A 19119-nucleotide genomic window follows, 5' to 3' on the forward strand; every position below is an offset into this window, starting at 1 on the left:
CCCCATCCTATGAGGGGCTTTTGCAGAGGGGCTTTGTTCTAGTTTGCTAGCTGCTAGAGTGCAATATACCAGAAACGGAATGGCTTTTAAAAAGGGGAATTTAATAAGTTTCTAATTTACAGTTCTAAGGCCAAGAAAATCTCCCAATTAAGACAAGTCTATAGAAATGTCCAATCAAAGGCATCCATGGAAAGATCCCTTGGTTCAAGAAGGCCGATGAAGTTCAGGGTTTCTCTCTCAAGTGAGAAGGTACATGGCGAACAGGGTCAGGATTTCTCTCTCATCTGGAAAGCATGTGGTCAACACGGCATCATCTGCTGTCTTCCTCTCCTGGCCTCCTGTTTCATGAAGCTCCCTGGGAGGCATTTTCCTTCTTCATCTTCAAAGATTGCTGGCTGGTGGACTCTCTGCTTCATGGTGCTACCGCATTCTCTGCTCTCTCCAAATCTCCTCGTTCTCCAGAATGTTTCCTCTTTTATAGGACTCCAGAAACTTATCAGGACCCTCCTAAATGGGTGGAGACATGTCATCACCTAATCCAGTTTAACAACCACTCTTGATTAAAGTACATCTCTAGGGAGATGATCTGATTACAGTTTCAAACATACAGTACTGAATAGGGATTAGAAGAAACGACTGCCTTTACAAAATGGGATTAGGATTAAAACATGACTTTTCTAGGGTACGTACATCATTTCAAACCAGCACAGCTTCCTTCCAGAAGGCGTTATGGAGGAGACGACAAGAGTCAGTCTGCAGTAGGGACATCTCAGACACGGCCTCCGCCAGGTGGTCCCAGGCAGTATCCATGAGCGATGAGAAGGGCACTTTACTCTCAGTCTCCTTCTGGCCTGTGACCCCAGACCCAGCTGAGTTTCTCCCACAGAATCCCTGACGGGTCCTGCTCACAGCTGTGCCGACCATCAAGGACAGACAGGTCCCAAAGCCGTCCCAGCTAGGAGGACCCTAAGGGCACGTGACCCCGCACAGGGTCTGAACCAAGAAAGGACATAGGAGGACTTGAGGAAATTAAGTGAATAACTTAGTTAGAACCTAGTTAATAATAGTGGGTCGAGATTGGCTCCTCAATTGTATCAAACATACCATGCTAATAAAAGAATCTGGCAGTAAGGGAAAGTGGGTGAGGGACATATGGGAATCTAAATCTAGTCTAAAATAAAAAGTTCAAAGAAGAAGAAGCAAAGGCAGTCCCCAGGGCCTTGGAGGAGGGGGTGCTGGGGCTGGGGCCCATGGGGCTATCATGTGGCCTTGGAGGTTGGAGAGCCAGTGGCTGGCTGGGAGGGCTCGTGTAGGTGGGGTGGGGGGCAGGCGCCTCTCCCTGGGGCCCTCTGGGGGCCCCCCACTGACACTGCCTGACCTTGTCAGGAGCTTTTTGTCCCTCTACAGTGGGGAGTGACAGGTGAGGCTTCAGCGGCGCCCACTCAGGGCCGTGTGCTTCAGCGGGGTCTGGCCTCTCCTGCCCATTCAGCTGGGGCTGCAGGCGCCATGCCAGGCACTGAGCACATGGCCAAGGGCAGCACCTTCCCAGTTCCCGCATCAGGCTCGACCCAAGCCCTCCCTGCTCTGTCCCGCACCGCAGTGCCAGGCTTCTCCTAACCTGCCCCTCACTTGCATCGCCCGTGCTGCCTCCCTGCTGGAAGCTCTGCAGGGAGGTCTGTCTGCCTCATGATGTTTTCTTACACCAAGGCCCTCAAGGACATCCCCCAACTCAAGGGCCATGGGTCTGGCCACCGGCTGGTCCATGCAGCGCCAGCAACCTTTGAGGCTTCCTGCCTCCAGCCCTCCTGACCCTCAGCTGCCCACAGGCCCAGCTCACGCCCCGCCCAGCCCTCACTCACACGGCGCTGCCCTCGCTCTCCCCGGCCTTTGGGCTGTACACGGGGCAGTGCCCTGGCCGCCTCATTACTGCATCTGTAGGACCTGGGGGTCGGCGCTGTTTGTTTAATGAATTTCACGGACAAAGGCATTGTCCTGCATCCTGCCCCCTCCTCAGCCACTTTTTTCTCTCCACTTTCCCCTTCCATCCTCCCCTGTCCCTTTAGCCTCTAATCTGCTTTCTGTCTCTGCGTATTTGCTATTTCTACTCATTGCTTATAAGTGACATCATTCAGGTGTTGTCCTTTATGTGTCTTGCTTATTTCACTGAGCCTGATGTTTTCAGAGTTCTTCCGTATTGCAGCCTGCTTCAGAACTTATTCTTTCTGATGGCCAAACCATGTTCCATTGTGTATTTGGACCACATTTCATTTATCTGTTTATCTGTTGACGGACGTTTGAGTTGTTTCCAGCTTTTGGCTGTTGGGAATAATGCTGTTATAAATAGTGGTTCAGTACAAGTATCTCTTTTCTCTCTCTTTGGATATATACCTAGACATAGGATAGCAGGCCAAATGGCAATTTTGTGTGTACCTGTTTGAGGAGCCACCATATTGCTTTGCATAGCAGCTGCGCCATTTTACATCCCCGCCAGCAATGCCCCAAAGTTCCAGTCTTCTCCTACCATTGTTGTTTTCCTTTCTTTTGATAATAGCCATCCTTGTGGCTATGAAGAGGTATCTCATGGTTTTGATTTGCATTTCCTTAGTGTTTAATGATGTTGAGCATCCTTTCACGTGTTTATAAGCCATTTGAATATCTTCTTTGGAGAAATGTCTGTTCAAGTCCTTTGCCCATTTTTAAATTGGGCTGTTTGTCTTTTTGTTGTTGGGTTACAGTTCTTTTTAAATTATGTATATTAAACTCTTATCCAGTATATGGTTTTAAACAGTTATCTCTCATTCTATAGGTTGTCTTTTTGCTTTCTAGATAATTTCCTTCAAGGCAGAAAAGTTTTTATTTTTATTTATTTTTTTTTAGAATATGTCTTTTTTTAAATTTTTTTTATTAATCAAAAAAAAGAAAAGAAATTAACACAACATTTAGAAATCATTCCATTCTACACATGCACTCAGTAATTCTTAGTATCATCACATAGATGTATGATCATCATTTCTTAGTACATTTGCATCGATTTAGGAAAAGAACTAGCAAAACAGCAGAAAAAGATATAGAATGTTAATATAGAGAAGAGAATTAAAATAATAATACTAATAAAATTTATATATATAAAAAAAGGAAAAAGAAAAAAACAAAAACAAAAGATACAAACAAACAAACAAACAAACAAAAAACTATATTTCAGGTGCAGCTTTGTTCAGTGTTCCAACATAGTTACATTACACTTAGGTATTATTGTGCTGTCCATTTTTGAGTTTTTGTATCTATTCCTGTTGCACAGTCTGTATCCCTTCAGTTCCAATTACCCATTATCTTATCCTGTTTCTAATTCCTGATGGTCTCTGTTACCAATGACATATTCCAAGTTTATTCTCTAATGTTGGTTCACATCAGTGGGACCAAACAGTATTTGTCCTTTAGTTTTTGGCTAGACTCACTCAGCATAATGTTCTCTAGGTCCATCCATGTTATTACATGCTTCAGAAGTTTAGTCTGTCTTAAAGCTGCATAATATTCCATCGTATGTATATACCACAGTTTGTTTAGCCACTCGTCTGTTGATGGACATTTTGGCTGTTTCCATCTCTTTGCAATTGTAAATAATGCTGCTGTAAACATTGGTGTGCAAATGTCCGTTTGTGTCTTTGCCCTTAAGTCCTTTGAGTAGATACCTAGCAGTGGTATTGCTGGGTCGTATGGCAATTCTATATTCAGCTTTTTCAGGAACCGCCAAACTGCCTTCCACAGTGCTTGCACCATTTGACATTCCCACCAACAGTGAATAAGTGTGCCTCTTTCTCCACATCCTCTCCAGCACTTGTCATTTTTTGTTTTGTTGATAATGGCCATTCTGGTGGGTGTGAGATGATATCTCATTGTGGTTTTGATTTGCATTTCTCTAATGGCCAGGGACGTTGAGCATCTTCATGTGCCTTTTGGCCATTTGTATTTCCTCTTCTGAGAGGTGTCTGTTCAAGTCTTTTTCCCATTTTGTAATTGGGTTGGCTGTCTTTTTGTTGTTGAGTTAAACAATCTCTTTATAAATTCTGGATACTAGACCTTTATCTGATATGCCATTTCCAAATATTGTCTCCCATTGTGTAGGCTGTCTTTCTACTTTCTTGATGAAGTTCTTTGATGCACAAAAGTGTTTAATTTTGAGGAGCTCCCATTTATTTCTTTCTTTCTTCAGTGCTCTTGCTTTAGGTTTAAGGTCCATAAAACCGCCTCCAATTGTAAGTTTCATAAGATATCTCCTTACATTTTCCTCTAACTGTTTTATGGTCTTAGACCTAATGTTTAGTAGATCTTTGATCCATTTTGAGTTAACTTTTGTATAGGGTGTGAGATACGGGTCCTGTTTCATTCTTTTGCATATGGATATCCAGTTCTCTAGGCACCATTTATTGAAGAGACTGTTCTGTCCCAGGTGAGTTGGCTTGACTGCCTTATCAAAGATCAAATGTCCATAGATGAGAGGGTCTATATCTGAGCACTCTATTCGATTCCATTGGTCGATATATCTATCTTTATGCCAATACCATGCTGTTTTGACCACTGTGGCTTCATAATATGCCTTAAAGTCAGGCAGTGCGAGACCTCCAAGCCTCGTTTTTTTCTCTCAAGATGTTTTTAGCAATTTGGGGCACCCTGCCCTTCCAGATAAATTTGCTTATTGGTTTTTCTATTTCTGAAAAATAAGTTGTTGGGATTTTGATTGGTATTGCATTGAATCTGTAAATCAATTTAGGTAGGATTGACATCGTAACAATATTTAGTCTTCCAATCCATGAACACGGTATGCCCTTCCATCTATTTAGATCTTCTGTGATTTCTTTTAACAGTTTTTTGTAATTTTCTTTGTATAGGTCTTTTGTCTCTTTAGTTAAATTTATTCCTAAGTATTTTATTCTTTTAGTTGCAATTGTAAATGAAATTTGTTTCTTGATTCCCCCTCAGCTTGTTCATTGCTAGTGTATAGAAACGCTACAGATTTTTGAATGTTGATCTTGTAACCTGCTACTTTGCTGTACTCATTTATTAGCTCTAGTAGTTTTGTTGTGGATTTTTCTGGGTTTTCGACGTATAGTATCATATCGTCTGCAAACAGTGATAGTTTTACTTCTTCCTTTCCAATTTTGATGCCTTGTATTTCTTTTTCTTGTCTAATTGCTCTGGCTAGAACTTCCAACACGATGTTGAATAACAGTGGTGATAGTGGACATCCTTGTCTTGTTCCTGATCTTAGGGGTAAAGTTTTCAATTTTTCCCCATTGAGGATGATATTAGCTGTGGGTTTTTCATATATTCTCTCTATCATTTTAAGGAAGTTCCCTTGTATTCCTATCCTTTGAAGTGTTTTCAACAGGAAAGGATGTTGTCAAATGCCTTCTCTGCATCAGTTGAGATGATCGTGTGATTTTTCTGCTTTGATTTGTTGATATGGTGTATTACATTAATTGATTTTCTTATGTTGAACCATCCTTGCATACCTGGGATGAATCCTACTTGGTCATGATGTATAATTCTTTTAATGTGTTGCTGGATTCGATTTGCTAGAATTTTGTTGAGAATTTTTGCATCTATATTCATTAGAGAGATTGGTCTATAGTTTTCTTTTTTTGTAATATCTTTGCCTGGTTTTGGTATGAGGGTGATGTTGGCTTCATAGAATGAATTAGGTAGTTTTCCCTCCACTTCGATTTTTTTGAAGAGTTTGAAGAGAATTGGTACTAATTCTTTCTGGAATGTTTGGTAGAATTCACATGTGAAGCCATCTGGTCCTGGACTTTTCTTTTTGGGAAGCTTTTGAATGACTGATTCAATTTCTTTACTTGTGATTGGTTTGTTGAGGTCATCTATTTCTTCTTGAGTCAAAGTTGGTTGTTCATGCCTTTCTAGGAACTTGTCCGTTTCATCTGCATTGTTGTATTCATTAGCGTAAAGTTGTTCATAGTATCCTGTTATTTCCTCCTTTATTTCTGTGAGGTCAGTGGTTATGTCTCCTCTTCCATTTCTGATCTTATTTATTTGCGTCCTCTGTCTTCTTCTTTTTGTCAATCTTGATAAGGGCCCATCAATCTTGTTGATTTTCTCATAGAACCAACTTCTGGTCTTATTGATTTTCTCTATTGTTTTCATATTCTCAATTTCATTTATTTCTGCTCTAATCATTGTTATTTCTTTCCTTTTGCTTACTTTGGGTTTAGTTTGCTGTTCTTTCTCTAGTTCTTCCAAGTGGACAGTTAATTCCTGCATTTTTGCCTTTTCTTCTTTTCTGATATAGGCATTTAGGGCTATAAATTTCCCTCTTAGCTCTGCCTTTGCTGCATCCCATAGGTTTTGATATGTTGTGTTTTCATTTTCATTCGCCTCGAGATATTTACTAATTTCTCTTGTAATTTCTTCCTTGACCCACTTGTTGTTGAAGAGTGTGTTGTTGAGCCTCCACGTATTTGTGAATTTTCTGACACTCTGCCTATTATTGATTTCCAACTTCATTCCTTTATGATCCAAGAAAGTGTTGTGTATGATTTCAATTTTTTTTAATTTGTTGAGACTTGCTTTGTGACCCAACATATGGTCTGTCTTTGAGAATGATCCATGCGCACTTGAGAAAAAGGTGTATCCTGCTGTTGTGGGGTGTAATGTCCTATAAATGTCTGTTAAGTCTAGCTCATTTATTGTAATATTCAAATTCTCTGTTTCTTTTTTTTTTTTTTTTTTTTTTTTTTTTTGAAAGGAAGGAAAGACAGAGAAGGAAGGAAGGGAGGAAGAAAGGGAAACATTTTTAAACATTTTCTTGTTTTATTATATTTTGTTTGTTTGTTTGTTTGTTACATGGGCTGGGGCCGGGAATCGAACCGGGGTCCTCCGGCACGGCAGGCAAGCACTCTTGCCCGCTGAGCCACCGCGGCCCGCCCCAAATTCTCTGTTTCTTTATTGATCCTCTGTCTAGATGTTCTGTCCATTGATGAGAGTGGCGAATTGAAGTCTCCCACTATTATGGAAGATGTGTCTATTTCCCTTTTCAGTGATTGCAGTGTATTCCTCACGTATTTTGGGGCATTCTGATTCAGTGCATAAATATTTATGATTGTTATGTCTTCTTGCTTAATTGTTCCTTTTATTAGTAGATAGTGTCCTTCTTTGTCTCTTTTAACTGTTTACATTTGAAGTCTAATTTGTTGGATATTAGTATAGCTACTCCTGCTCTTTTCTGGTTGTTATTTGCATGAAATATCTTTTCCCAACCTTTCACTTTCAACCTATGTTTATCTTTGGGTCTAAGATGTGTTTCCTGTAGACAGCATATAGAAGGATCCTGTTTTTTAATCCATTCTGCCCGTCTGTGTCTTTTGATTGGGGAATTCAGTCCATTAACATTTAGTGTTATTACTGTTTGTTATTACCTCTTCAAAAACCAAATCAATAAACTGAGGGAGGACATGAAGAAGACATGGGATGAACAAAAAGAAGAAACGGAAAGTCTGAAAAAACAAATCACAGAACTTATGGGATTGAAAGACACAGTAGAAGAGATGAAAAAAACAATGGAAACCTACAATGGTAGATTTTCTCTACCATTTTGCCTTTTGTATTATATATATCATATCTGATTTTCCTTCTTTCTACACTCTTTTCCATACCTCTCTCTTCTGTCTTTTCATATCTGACTCTAGTGCTCCCTTTAGTATTTCTTGCAGAGCTGGTCTCTTGGTCACAAATTCTCTCAGTGACTTTTTGTCTGAAAATGTTTTAATTTCTCCCTCATTTTTGAAGGACAATTTTGCTGGATATAGAAGTCTTGGTTGGCAGTTTTTCTCTTTTAGTAATTTAAATATATCATCCCACTGTCTTCTAGCCTCCATGGTTTCTGCTGAGAAATCTACACATAGTCTTATTGGGTTTCCCTTGTATGCGATGGATTGTTTTTCTCTTGCTGCTTTCAAGATCCTCTCTTTCTCTTTGACCTCTGACATTCTAACTAGTAAGTGTCCTGGAGAACCCCTATTTGGGTCTATTCTCTTTGGGGTGCGCTGCACTTCTTGGATCTGTAATTTTAGGTCTTTCATAAGAGTTGGGAAATTTTCAGTGATAATTTCTTCCATTAGTTTTTCTCCTCCTTTTCCCTTCTCTTCTCCTTCTGGGACACCCACAACACGTGTTTTTGTGCGCTTCATATTATCATTTAATTCCCTGATCCCCTGCTCAAGTTTTTCCATTCTTTTCCCTATAGTTTCTGTTTCTTTTTGGATTTCAGATGTTCCATCCTCCAGTTCACTAATTCTAGCCTCTGTCTCTTTAAATCTACCATTGTAGGTTTCCATTGTTTTTTCCATCTTTTCTGCTGTGTCTTTCAATCCCATAAGTTCTGTGATTTGTTTTTTCAGACTTTCCGTTTCTTCTTTTTGTTCATCCCATGTCTTCTTCATGTCCTCCCTCAGTTTATTGATTTGGTTTTTGAAGAGGTTTTCCATTTCTGTTCGTATATTCAGAATTAGTTGTTTCAGCTCCTGTATCTCATTTGAGCTATTGGTTTGTTCCTTTGACTGAGCCATATCTTCAGTTTTCCTGGTGTGATTTATTATTTTTTGCTGGCGTCTGGGCATTTAATCAGATTTCCCTGAGTGAGGGACCCAGCAGGTTGAAAGACTTTCCTGTGAAGTCTCTGGGCTCTGTTTTTCTTATCCTGCCCAGTACATGGTGCTTGTCTGTCTGCGGGTCCCACCAGCAAAGATGTTGTGGCTCCTTTAACTTTGGAAGACTCTTGCTGCTGGGTGTGTGGTGGAGACAGGGGAAAGGTTGTAGGTTGGTTTTCATGGCTTCGAAGTGTGAAGTCCTGGGATCTGAGTTCCTTGAAAGAGGGATTCCACCTGAGTTGTGTTTCACCCCTCCTGCAGGGAAGGTTCAGGTGGTAGAGAGCCCTGAAAGCAGCCTGTTTCTGCGTTCGGGGCAGTTGCAACCTGTGTAATCCCAGCGCTGAGCCCAGAGGCAACGAAGCCTCCGTAGAAACAGCCGCAGAAGGCTCTGTTTTGTCCCCTTTCCTCTTTTTCAGTTAGCCCAGTCGGCGACTTCCGCCTTGATCAGTTTTGCCTGAGCTGCGGGCCTAGTTTTAGTAGTCAGAAGTTGTTCCTTAATGCCACTATTGGTGTTAGGTTGGGCTCAGTCTCTACTACTGTTGGAGACTCTTTCCTTTCCCTCCGGGAAGTCGCCTGTGAGGGAGGGGCGTCGGCCACCGTGGCTTGGGGAACCGCTGGTCCGAGGCTGCCAGCCGGCCCGGGAAGCCGCGTGTGTGGAAGGGGCTGCGGTCGCTGGCCACCGCGGCTTGGGGAACCGCTGGTCCGAGGCTCCCAGCCGGCCCGGGAAGCCGCGTGTGGGGGAGGGGCGCCGGCTGCCGCAGCTTGGGGAACCACTGATCCAAAGCTCCCAGCCAACCCGGGAAGCTGCCTGTGGGAGGGCTGCCGCGGCTTGGGGAACCGCCGCTCCGAGGTTCCCAGCTGGCCCGGGAAGCCACGTGTGTGGAAGGGGCTCCGGTCGCCGGCCACCGCGGCTTGGGGAACCGCCGCTGCGAGGCTCCCAGCTGGCCTGGGAAGCTGCAGGTGCGGGAGGGGCGCCGGCCGCCGCAACTTGGGGAACCGCCGATACAAAGCTCCCAGCTGGCCCGGGAAGGAGGGAGGGAGGGGCTCCGGCCGCCAGCCGCCGTGGCCCGGGGAAGCGCGCGCCTCTCTGGGACCTCACCGCAGCGGAGTCTCTTAGCCGGTCCAGCCGTTCCAGAATGGGGTACGCTGTGTGTCTGGTCTCTGTCGTGGCTCCGGGAGCTGTTCTCTACTGTTTCTAGTTCTTTAGTAGTTGTTCTGGAGGAGAAACTAAGACCCATGCGCCTTACTAAGCCGCCATCTTCTCCGGAAGTCGGCTGCTGGAATTTTAATAGGGAATGCATTGAGTTTGTATTTTGCTTTGGGTGATATTGACGTATTAACACGGTTAATCTCCTGATTCATGAACGGGGGTGGGCTGACCACTTATGTAGGTCTTCTTTAACGTCGCTCTGCGGTGTTTCATAGTTTTCAGCATACACGCTCTTTATATCCTCAGTTAAGTGTATTCCTAGACATTTTATTATTTTAGATGTTACTATAAATGGAATTGTTTTCTTTATTTCCGTTTTGGATTGTTCCTTGCTAATGTATGGGCACACGGTTGTCTTCTGTGTGTTGTGTGCCCGACCGCTGTGCTGAGTCCATTTGTTGGCTGTGATGCTTTCCTTGTGGGCTCCTTTGGGTTTCTGTATATACGGTCATGCCATATGCAAGCAGAGACAGTTTAACTTTCTCTTCTCCAGTTTGGATACCTTTTCCTCAGTCAAGTCTTACCATCTCCAGGTTATCCAGCCTGAGGTTTTTCAGTCTTTCCTGGCATGGTGTGGTCTGGAAACCTTTCCCCAAACAGTCAGCTCTCCTGTGAACCCATTTCAGTTTCTTTTTGGCCACTACCAAATCCCAAGACCCCTCCTCTGTGTAGAAAGACTACCCCTTCAGGATCAAGCAGGGTGGGGGCTGTGGGACTGGATGGGGGTAGGATGGGGGCAGGAGGGCAGGCCACACATGGCTGGGTGAGCTACCTGCAGGGCTCTCTATCCGGCCCACCTGCCCAGATTAGCAGGTTTGCCAGCTGCTCTGCATGGCCTTGTCCTCCCCTCCCTACAGCCCATCTCACAGAGGACCCGGTGCTCAAGGTCTCCCCCAGGGCAGAGGCACAGGCCGGCAGAGCCCCGGGCATCACGGGTGCCACTCTGGGCATTTCTGTGGGGGTGTGAGTACACGCCCCCCTGCTCCCAGCAAAGCGTGTCCTGGCTGGGGGCTGGCTGCAACAGCTCTGCCCCATGCTTCTGGTATGTTGGCTCTTCTGAGCCCGTCTTGCTCACCTCTTGTTCCTGTGATATCTTGAACTTTTCCTGCTGGTCAAAAGCAAGTTTGCTGAGACATGGGTGCAGGGCTCTCAGTGCTGGCTCAAGGCACTGTGGATCCTGGGAAGAGAGCTGGGTTCAGGTCTTCCCTTGGGCCCCACCCCACAAGCCTGCTCATTCGGGAAGTTCCCTTTCTAGCTCAGTTCCATGTTGGGGTGCTCGTTGGTTTAGGGGTCCATGGGGTTTGTGCTGGCACTGTTGGGTTCTCGGGGTGGCTGTGGCATGGTTCCAGGGTGACAGCTCTTTTCCACCCAGGGCCAGCATGTGGTGTGTCCTTCCCAACAGCTCCCTGCCAGCTGCCTGCTTTTCACCACACCCCTCCTCTTCCTGCCTTCCTGGACCCCTCTGTTGAGGCAGTAGCCTAAAGTTCCACAAAGGCAGGGCAATGGACGTGCCAGAGAAAAACAGCAGATAGGGCGAGGAGAGAAGGAAATCCTAAAACTCAAGTTTGTGGCACCTCCTCTGGCCCTGGGTCCCTATGGCCCAGACCCTTAGAGTCGTGCTGGCGGCACTGTCTTCTCACACCCTTCGCTCACCAACACGTCCTCCTGCTGTGCCTTCGAGATCTTCCCCACCTGCTCCTCGCCTCCCACCCCAGCACCTGGCCCCCACAGGGCCTCTGCCCATCTCCAGGCCCCCCGCCAGAGCTCTTGCAGACCGCGAACCTGCTGGCTGCCTCCATGCCCGCCCTTGTCCCTCCCCAGCTTTCCTGCAGGTCTTGCCACTTGTCACTGCCTGAAGTTAAGTGGCTCTTTGTTTTCATTTTCTAATTTCCCATCATGACCATAGGAGTCTGGGCTCTTCCCTGGGCTGGTCCCTCTTCCTACCTCTGTCCCTAGCCCTTGCCCATGGGTCCTGGCACCTGATGGGAGCCCGTGGGGCTCTGCGGGCCCACAGAAGGAGTGTGAGAGTGTAAGGATGGCGAGAGGCCCTCGGGCCTGGCCCAAAGTCCTCCCCTCCCACTCTGTTGACATGGGGACAGTGAAGTGCGACTCGGGTCAGAGCTGAGGAGTCAGGTAGGCCCCAGACCCTGGGGCAGAGCGGTTCCCACAGGTGCTGACTTGTTCTCTCCAAAACCTTGGTCAGCTGCCAAAGCAAAGCCGCGGACTTCATTGCAGCAGAGGCAGTGCCGCGGGGACACAGGAGTGTGGGCTTGTGTCCTGGCTGCAGCTGAGGGGTGAACTTCCTGGCTCCAGGGAAACAGTGGTCATCCCGAGAAGATGCGTCCCTGCAATGAAGGCGCGTCTGGGTTTTGAGGGCCCCACACCTTGCAGTGGAAGGCAGGCCTGCTCACTGGGCCCTGTAGCGTCCAGCAGGCGAGGATGGGTGGGCGGCACTCCAGCGGGTGGGCGGCACTCCAGCGGCTGGGCGGGCCCGGGGCCGGGGCTCTTGCTGCCCAAGCTGTGGGCTTGTTGGGCACAGCAGGTGTGAGAGAAAACTTTCCGGCCTTGGCAGCAAGTGAAAAGAGCCCTTGTGTGGCTCTTTCTCCCTTAAAAAATGAGGTTGGTGCCCTGACAGTGCTCTCTCAGAGGCTAGGCTTTAGGGGTGGCCCCTCTCCTTGCGTCATGGAGGCTGCAGGCCAGGGCGCTGTGCTGGGCACGGCTGCCCCCCAGTTGCAGAGCCGTGCTCATCACGGTCCTCCCGCTCCAACGCCTCGGGACCTGGTGCCGCGGGGGCCTGGGGGCCTCATGCGCAGCCAGGGCAGGGGGTGCTTTGCTGCTGTGTGCCCTGCTGCCCCTGTGGGGGACCAGGATCCCCTGGTGTGTCTCCAGAGCCCCTTTCCTTGGCTCTTTCCAGCTCCTTGGAGAAGTTGGCGCACAGGTTGCCTACCTGTAGTGTATGCTGTGTTGGGGAAAGCTGCTCGCCCCGCAGGGACGCGGAGTACTGCTCTGCAGTCCGCTACTCCTCGGCTGGCATCGGGTGCTCACAAGCTTCTCGTCTCAGGGAGGGTCTGCTGCCCTTAGAGTGGAGACCCCTAGAAGCAGCTGGGCTGCAGGGGGAAACCAGGAGAGCCCTCACCCTCAGCCCCCTCGGCAGGTGCCCGCGGCCAGCTCTGGGCTCAGCCCTGCCCCTCCTGCTTGCGGCGCCTCGCCCTCCTCACCGCCTGGGCCCTGTGCTCTCCGCTTGTGCAGATGGCGGCTTGTTCCGGGCAGCCCGTGTGGCCGCAGCCCCGGAACACTCATGCGTCGGGTGACGATACCGGCTCATGGGCGGCAGCTGGACGCTGGGCAGAGTGCCACAGACGCCGCCCCGCCTGATCGGTGTGCACTGACCCGGCTGAGGGGTGGTTGCTGGGTCACGGTCAGATGAGTGACAGACTCTTGGGGGTGTCTTGAGCACTGGTTGAGGTTGGCTTAACCCTGGAGGCCCTTCCTTTTTTGTTTTTGTTATTTTGAAATAATTTCAGACTTAGAGGACAGTTATAAAAATAATACAGAAGCCATTCAGAGAGCCCCAGGGCACTCCCCACAGATACCCAGGCACCTACGTCAGCGATTCGCCACATTTTCCAAGTCTGTTTTAGGGCACATGAGTGTAGGTTGTAGACCTCGTGCCCCTCGAATGCCCACCGTTGGCCACGCAGGCTTCCTGAGGATGAGGTGCTCCCTGGCACCTCTAGGTGCAGTGCCAGGCTCGGGACCACGCGCTGTGCATAGAGCTGGCAGTCTGCGCTGCAGTTTCCTCATGTCCCAGTCATGTTGAAAGCACTTTCTGACCTTGAGAGTTAAGCCAAGTCTTGCTTTTCTGCAGCTGTCGGTGAGGAAGGGGCAGAGAGCAGGGCCGACTCTGTCCCCGGCTCGTGTCGGAGCGGCCCTGTCCCTTGGGCCCTCCACCTGGAGCCAGGGGCTCCATGCCTGGGGCTCGAAGGCCCTTCTCTCTGTTTCTTTTGGCCTCCCCTCTGTCCTGCTTTTCCACTTTTCTCCCTCTGGCTCTTCAAAGCCTGCCACCCTCTAGGAAGTGCCTGGAGGGGAGAGCCAGGGGCTTGGGGTGCAGCCCCCCCGGCAGGGCCCTGGGGACGGGGCTGCCGCGCAGCATGTTCCAGACCCAGGGCTTCTGCTCTGGCTGCCCTCCCTTTGTTGGCTGCCAAGCAGATACAAAGCTGGGGGTCATGCACCTCGTGCAGAGGTGACCTTCAGCCCGTGGGCAGCTTTGTGTCTTGTCTTCTGTGGGGTGGAGGCCGAGAAGGGACTGGAGGCACCTGGGTGGCTGGAGGGCCAGTAGGGCCACTACTGGGCAGGACCTGGACCCAGATGTGGCGGTATGGAGGAGGCGGGCAGTCATAGACGCTGTCCTCTTCTGGAAAACACACTGCCATAGTTGGTGACACTCAGCCTCTTTGGAGACCTGCATTTGTAGCCTCTGGAGATGCACCACAAGGGCAGGGAGCGCAGCCGAACCGACATGCATAGGGGGCATTGGAGGCAGCGCTCCCGGACAGGCACTGGCTGCAGCCTAGAACCCTGCCCTGCTCTGCCTGCACAGGGCCCACTGGCCCAGAAGCACGTGTTGAGGACAAGGTGCCCTCTCCTCAGAGCACCGAGAATGCAGCCAGGCCTGAACGTCAGCCTGTGACTCTCCGGGGCCCTGGGCTCCAGCTCTGAGCATCGGAGGCACAGCGGATGCCACAGTGAAGTCATGAAAGGCTCTTTCAGGAAGGGGTCTGGCATGGCCTCCGTCCTGCTGCTCACTGGCTGTGGTAGCTCAGGTGAGCAGCTGCCATCCAGAGGGGCAGATAATGGCAGCATCAGCCTCCCAGGGCTGTCCTGAGAGTTGACTAATGCCTGGGAAAGGCTTGGAGCAGGGCCTGGCATGCTGGGGCACACCTGAGTGCTGCAGGCACACCTTGGGCGGTGCAGTGAGTGGGGGGCGTGGAGGTGGACGGGGAGGTGCATCCCCTCCTCCGTGGGCACTAGTGAGACTTGGAAGGAGCTGTTTTTCATGCAGGCTTGTCTGCATACTTAGACCTGCCCTCTGAGAGTGCCTCCTGGAAACGGCATCAACACAGTTCATAAAATTCATACCAGACCCTCCAGTGCTGCTAGTGGGAATGAGAGCTGGTGCAGCTGTTTTGGAAAATGGTTTGGCAGTTCCTGAAAGGGTTCCGCACAGTTACCTTGTGGCCCAGCAGTCGCGTTCCTAGGCTTGCATGCAGAAGTGACTGCGTATCCACACAGGGGCCCGCACACGGTGTTTGTAGTAGCCTAAGGCAAAGCCGCCCCAGCCGTCAGCAGAGGATGAAGGTGTGAGCAGACTGACCTCCCTGCCAGGGACATTGCTCGGCCACAGAAAGAGCCAAGTGCTGGTCCTGCCACAGCGGAGGGACCTTGGAACCTGCGCAGAGAAGCGAGCCTGACCGGGGGGCGGACCACACTTACAGGAGTCGGAGCAGGTGCTCCAGGGTACCAGCTGCCTTTGGGGCGAAACCGATTGTGGTGATGGTCTATGAGCTCCTGGAAGTCAGGGGGGCCTGTGCACTCCAGACAGGTGCATTTCAGGTTCCGGGATTACCGCAGATGAGGGGTTGGCACGGGTGGGCCTCCCCACCTCAAGGGCTCCCTGGTCCCAGGAGGCAGGTGGGCCGTGTGCCAGGCCCGCGCCCCTCCCTCCAGGCCTGCTCCTGCAGCTTCCCTTCCTTCACCGTCACTGCTGTGGCCGAGTGGACATCACTCTCCTGCCCTGTCCGGTTTGCTCCATCTGTCTCTTACTGATACTTTCTGAAATCTGCTCTGGAGGGACTCAGGCCCTGGGGAAGGAGGGGTGTGGAGTGGCCAGGTGGTGGCCCGACTGTCCCTTGCTGGGCCCAGTCACGTGACCACACCCAGGGCAGGGCAGGCAAGGAGTGCGGTGGCCGGCACCCCAGAGAGGGATGCTCATCTGCCTCGCGCCCCCTCCTGGGCCCAGTTCTGAACCAGGACGTGCTCTGAACACATAGCAGGGGGCACGGCAGGCAGGCCGGCACCCGTCCCGGAGCAGGAGCCATGCCCGGCAGCTGGGCGTGCCCCTTGGGCTTCTGAGGAGGGAGGTGGTGCTGCAGGCCACTCTGTGGATCTGGGGTCCACCCCAGCCATCTGGGGTCCCGGCATTGGTGCTTCTCCCCTGGAGTGAGCCCGGGCGATCCGTGCACCCTACATGCACCTGCAGGGTCCTCTTGGGAAAGCGTCCTCCCGCTGCCCAAGGGCAGCCAGGCCAGAGGCACCGAGCTGGAAGGAATCTCCAGAAGGCCCGCTCAGCTAACCTTTGCCTCAGCAGTGGTTTCTTAAAACCTCTGGTTTTGGTTTTCTGCCCCTGATTTCAATGATTAACAACTTTTGCTATCAGGGAAAAAAAAGCCGTGGTTTGTTTGGGCTGGAGGCCCCCCCTGCAGGCAGTGCCGGGAGCCCCTTCACGTGGCTGCTCTTGGGCCCCTCCTGGCCTCTAGAAGACCTGGGCTGACTTCACACCCCCTCACGGACGTCTGTCTCGTCCCAGCCCACCCCTAGCCCGCCTCCCCGCTCCCTCTCTCTGGGGACATGAGGGGCAGGTGCCGCCTCCAAGCCCCTGAGTGAGCCCCCTTCCTCCCTGCAGCCCACAACCCTCCCCCAGGGCACCATCAACATGAACCAGTGTGCGGACGTGGTGGACGGGGAGGGCCGCACAGGCCAGAAGTTCTCCCTGTGCATCCTGACCCCCGAGAAGGAGCATTTCATCCGCGCAGAGAGCAAGGAGATTATCAGCGGGTGAGTCTGCTCCTGGGCCACCGTGCTCTCCCCACGCGCGTGGTACTGTCCTGCTCCTGGCATCGGCACAGCACCCCCTGGCACAGTTGCCATATCCCAGCCCCTTCCCCACACGCCCAGACACACCTCGACACGCCCAGGGCCCCCTTCACGCCTCTTGTCCTGAGAGCTCTCTTCTGCCATGGCCTTGATTCAGGTGTTGCTCATGTCTTATGAGAGTCTTGCACGGGTACCCCACCCCATTCCACTGCACCTCAGCCCACCTACCCCTCGGCCCACCTACTCCTCGGCCCGGCCGTCTGCACGCATGGTAGCCTTGTCCTGTCTGCTCTCAAGAGCCAGGAGAATCCCATCGTCCTTGGGAGGGAGTGGGTTGTGCCGGCTTGGGGGAGCCTGCTGTCAGCTCATGCACCGTGGAGGGAGCCTGGGGACAGAGCACCAGGTTGGTCATGGCCCAGGACTGGCCGCCACCTCAGGAAGCAAGAGCCGCAGCCAACAGAGCCAGTATCCCTGGGGTAAGACCTGGGACCCCAGGAGGACAGCTCTGTGTGGGGCCGGCACACCCCGAATCCTCATATCGGGAACAGGCACAGGTGCTGCACGTCACTCCCATCTCAGTCTTAAAACCACTGTGTGCAGATGGGGAAACTGAGGTTCTGAAAAAGAGGGAGACACTTGGCCAAGGATGTTACACAGGTGTGAGACCAGGGCTGCCCCTCACCTGGCGGAGGGCTTCTCTTGTAGGCCCACCAGAGCTGAGGTTTCACTCAGCCGCCTGGATTCCTTAGGAAAGGAAGCTCTTGGGGGCTGGGCCTCTCCTCCCCAGGGCAGCAGCAGGAAGTGGGTATCTGAGGGCCTGGGGAGACAGGGAAGGCTTGGGAGCAGGGTGGCTCGGCACAGGACGGGAGACAAGCTTTGGCAGGCAGCCAGGACCTAAAAGGGAGGGGGTTTGTATGTCTGTGCTGTGTCCTCATGCAGGCTGGGTGTCCTTGCACTCAGGACAGGGCAGGACAGGCCCATCATGGTCCCATGCGACTGGACATCCTTGCACACCCAGGACAGGCCCGGCGTGGTCCCGTGTGGCTGGGCATCCTCGCACACCCAAAACAGGACAGGCCCGATGTGGTCCCGTGTGGGCACCTCTCCCAGCAGACAGAGCTTTCATTGTAGAGCCTGTCCCTCTGTGTCATTGGGCAGCAGCTTCCCAGCTTGCTCTTCTCTCGCGTATGTCCATTCCTGTTCTAGTTTGCTAGCTGCTGGAATGCAATATACCAGAAGCAGAACAGCTTTTAGAAAAGGGAATTTAATAAATTGCTAATTTACAGTTCTAAGGCTGTGGAAATGTCCAAATTAAGGCACCAACAAGAGGTTACTATCACTCAAGGCAGATGGAATTTAGGGTTTCTCTCAACTGAAAAGGCACATGGCGAACATGGTGATGTCTGCTAGCTTTCTCTCCAGGCCTCTTGGCTCATGAAGCTTTTCCTGGGGGTGTTTTCCTTCTTCATCTCCAAAGCTCACTGACTGGTGAACTCTGTGGTTCTCTCCTCATTTTGGGAGCTCTCTCAGATCTCAAGCCTTAAAATGCTTCCTCTTTTAAAGGAGTCCAGTAAAGTAATCAAGACGTACCTGGAATGGGTGTCTCCCTCTAATCAGGTTTAATACCTACATTTGGGTGAGTCGCATCTCCATGGAAATAACCTAATCAAGTTTCCAACCTACCGTACTGAATAGGGATTAGAGGAAACTGCTGCTTTTATAAAATGGAATTAGGATTAAAACATGGCTTTTCTAGGGTACGTACATCCTTTCAAACTGGTACAGTCCCCTTCCCTGCATCTTGCCGGTGAGATAAGGTGGGGTTGAGATGTGTCCGCCTCTCCGCCTTTGCCTCTGGTCCTCACCACTCACCTCTCTTTGGCTCTCCCTGGGCGGCTCTGGGCTCTTGTGTCATGTCGCAGCCGGGCTGTGCAGAGGAGCAGGCGGCACTGCAGCCAGCGTAGGCAAGGTCAGGGGTCCACCTCGATCAGCCCTTGCAGGAGTCTTTTCCTAGCAGGGACCCCTGAAAGTCTCTGGGCAGCTGTGGTGACTGTGTGGTCCCTGAGCTGGGTGCAGGGCATTGGCAGATTGGTTTCCCAGTTCCCTGGGCTGTGGGCGAAGTGGGCTGGGGACTCTTATGTGCTTGCCATGGTCCGGGGTCTGGGCTTTTCCCCATCCCTGCGCCCTCCCCTGTTCTCACACATGGCTCTACTGTCTGGAGTCGGGAAGACTGCTGAGCCGTGCCCCCTGTGCCCCCTGTGCCCCCAATCCCATGTCCACATTCACCCCTCGCATCACTGGGTGCTGTTGAGGGAGACGTTTAGAGCACCTGGGCAGTGCTGTGCTCCCCCTCCCCGTGCCTGTGGGGGATGCGCT

The 19119-nt window shown here is 50.8% G+C and overlaps 1 protein-coding gene across 10 annotated transcripts in view; it reads left to right on the plus strand.

The window, feature by feature from the left end:
- Positions 1 to 19119, plus strand: part of MPRIP (myosin phosphatase Rho interacting protein) — a 144565-nt gene that overhangs the window by 73318 nt on the left and 52128 nt on the right. For 9 of the 10 annotated variants that reach the window (XM_077163340.1, XM_077163347.1, XM_077163344.1 and 6 more), the window contains exon 4: positions 16553 to 16704. The exons of the other annotated variant lie outside the window; for it this stretch is intronic. In XM_077163340.1, coding sequence (XP_077019455.1) covers positions 16553 to 16704 — 152 coding nt within the window. The remainder of the gene's footprint in view (positions 1 to 16552; positions 16705 to 19119) is intronic. 10 annotated transcript variants of the gene reach the window in all.

The sequence above is a fragment of the Tamandua tetradactyla genome, chromosome 6, assembly GCF_023851605.1.
Source record: "Tamandua tetradactyla isolate mTamTet1 chromosome 6, mTamTet1.pri, whole genome shotgun sequence".
Classification (NCBI taxonomy): domain Eukaryota; kingdom Metazoa; phylum Chordata; class Mammalia; order Pilosa; family Myrmecophagidae; genus Tamandua; species Tamandua tetradactyla.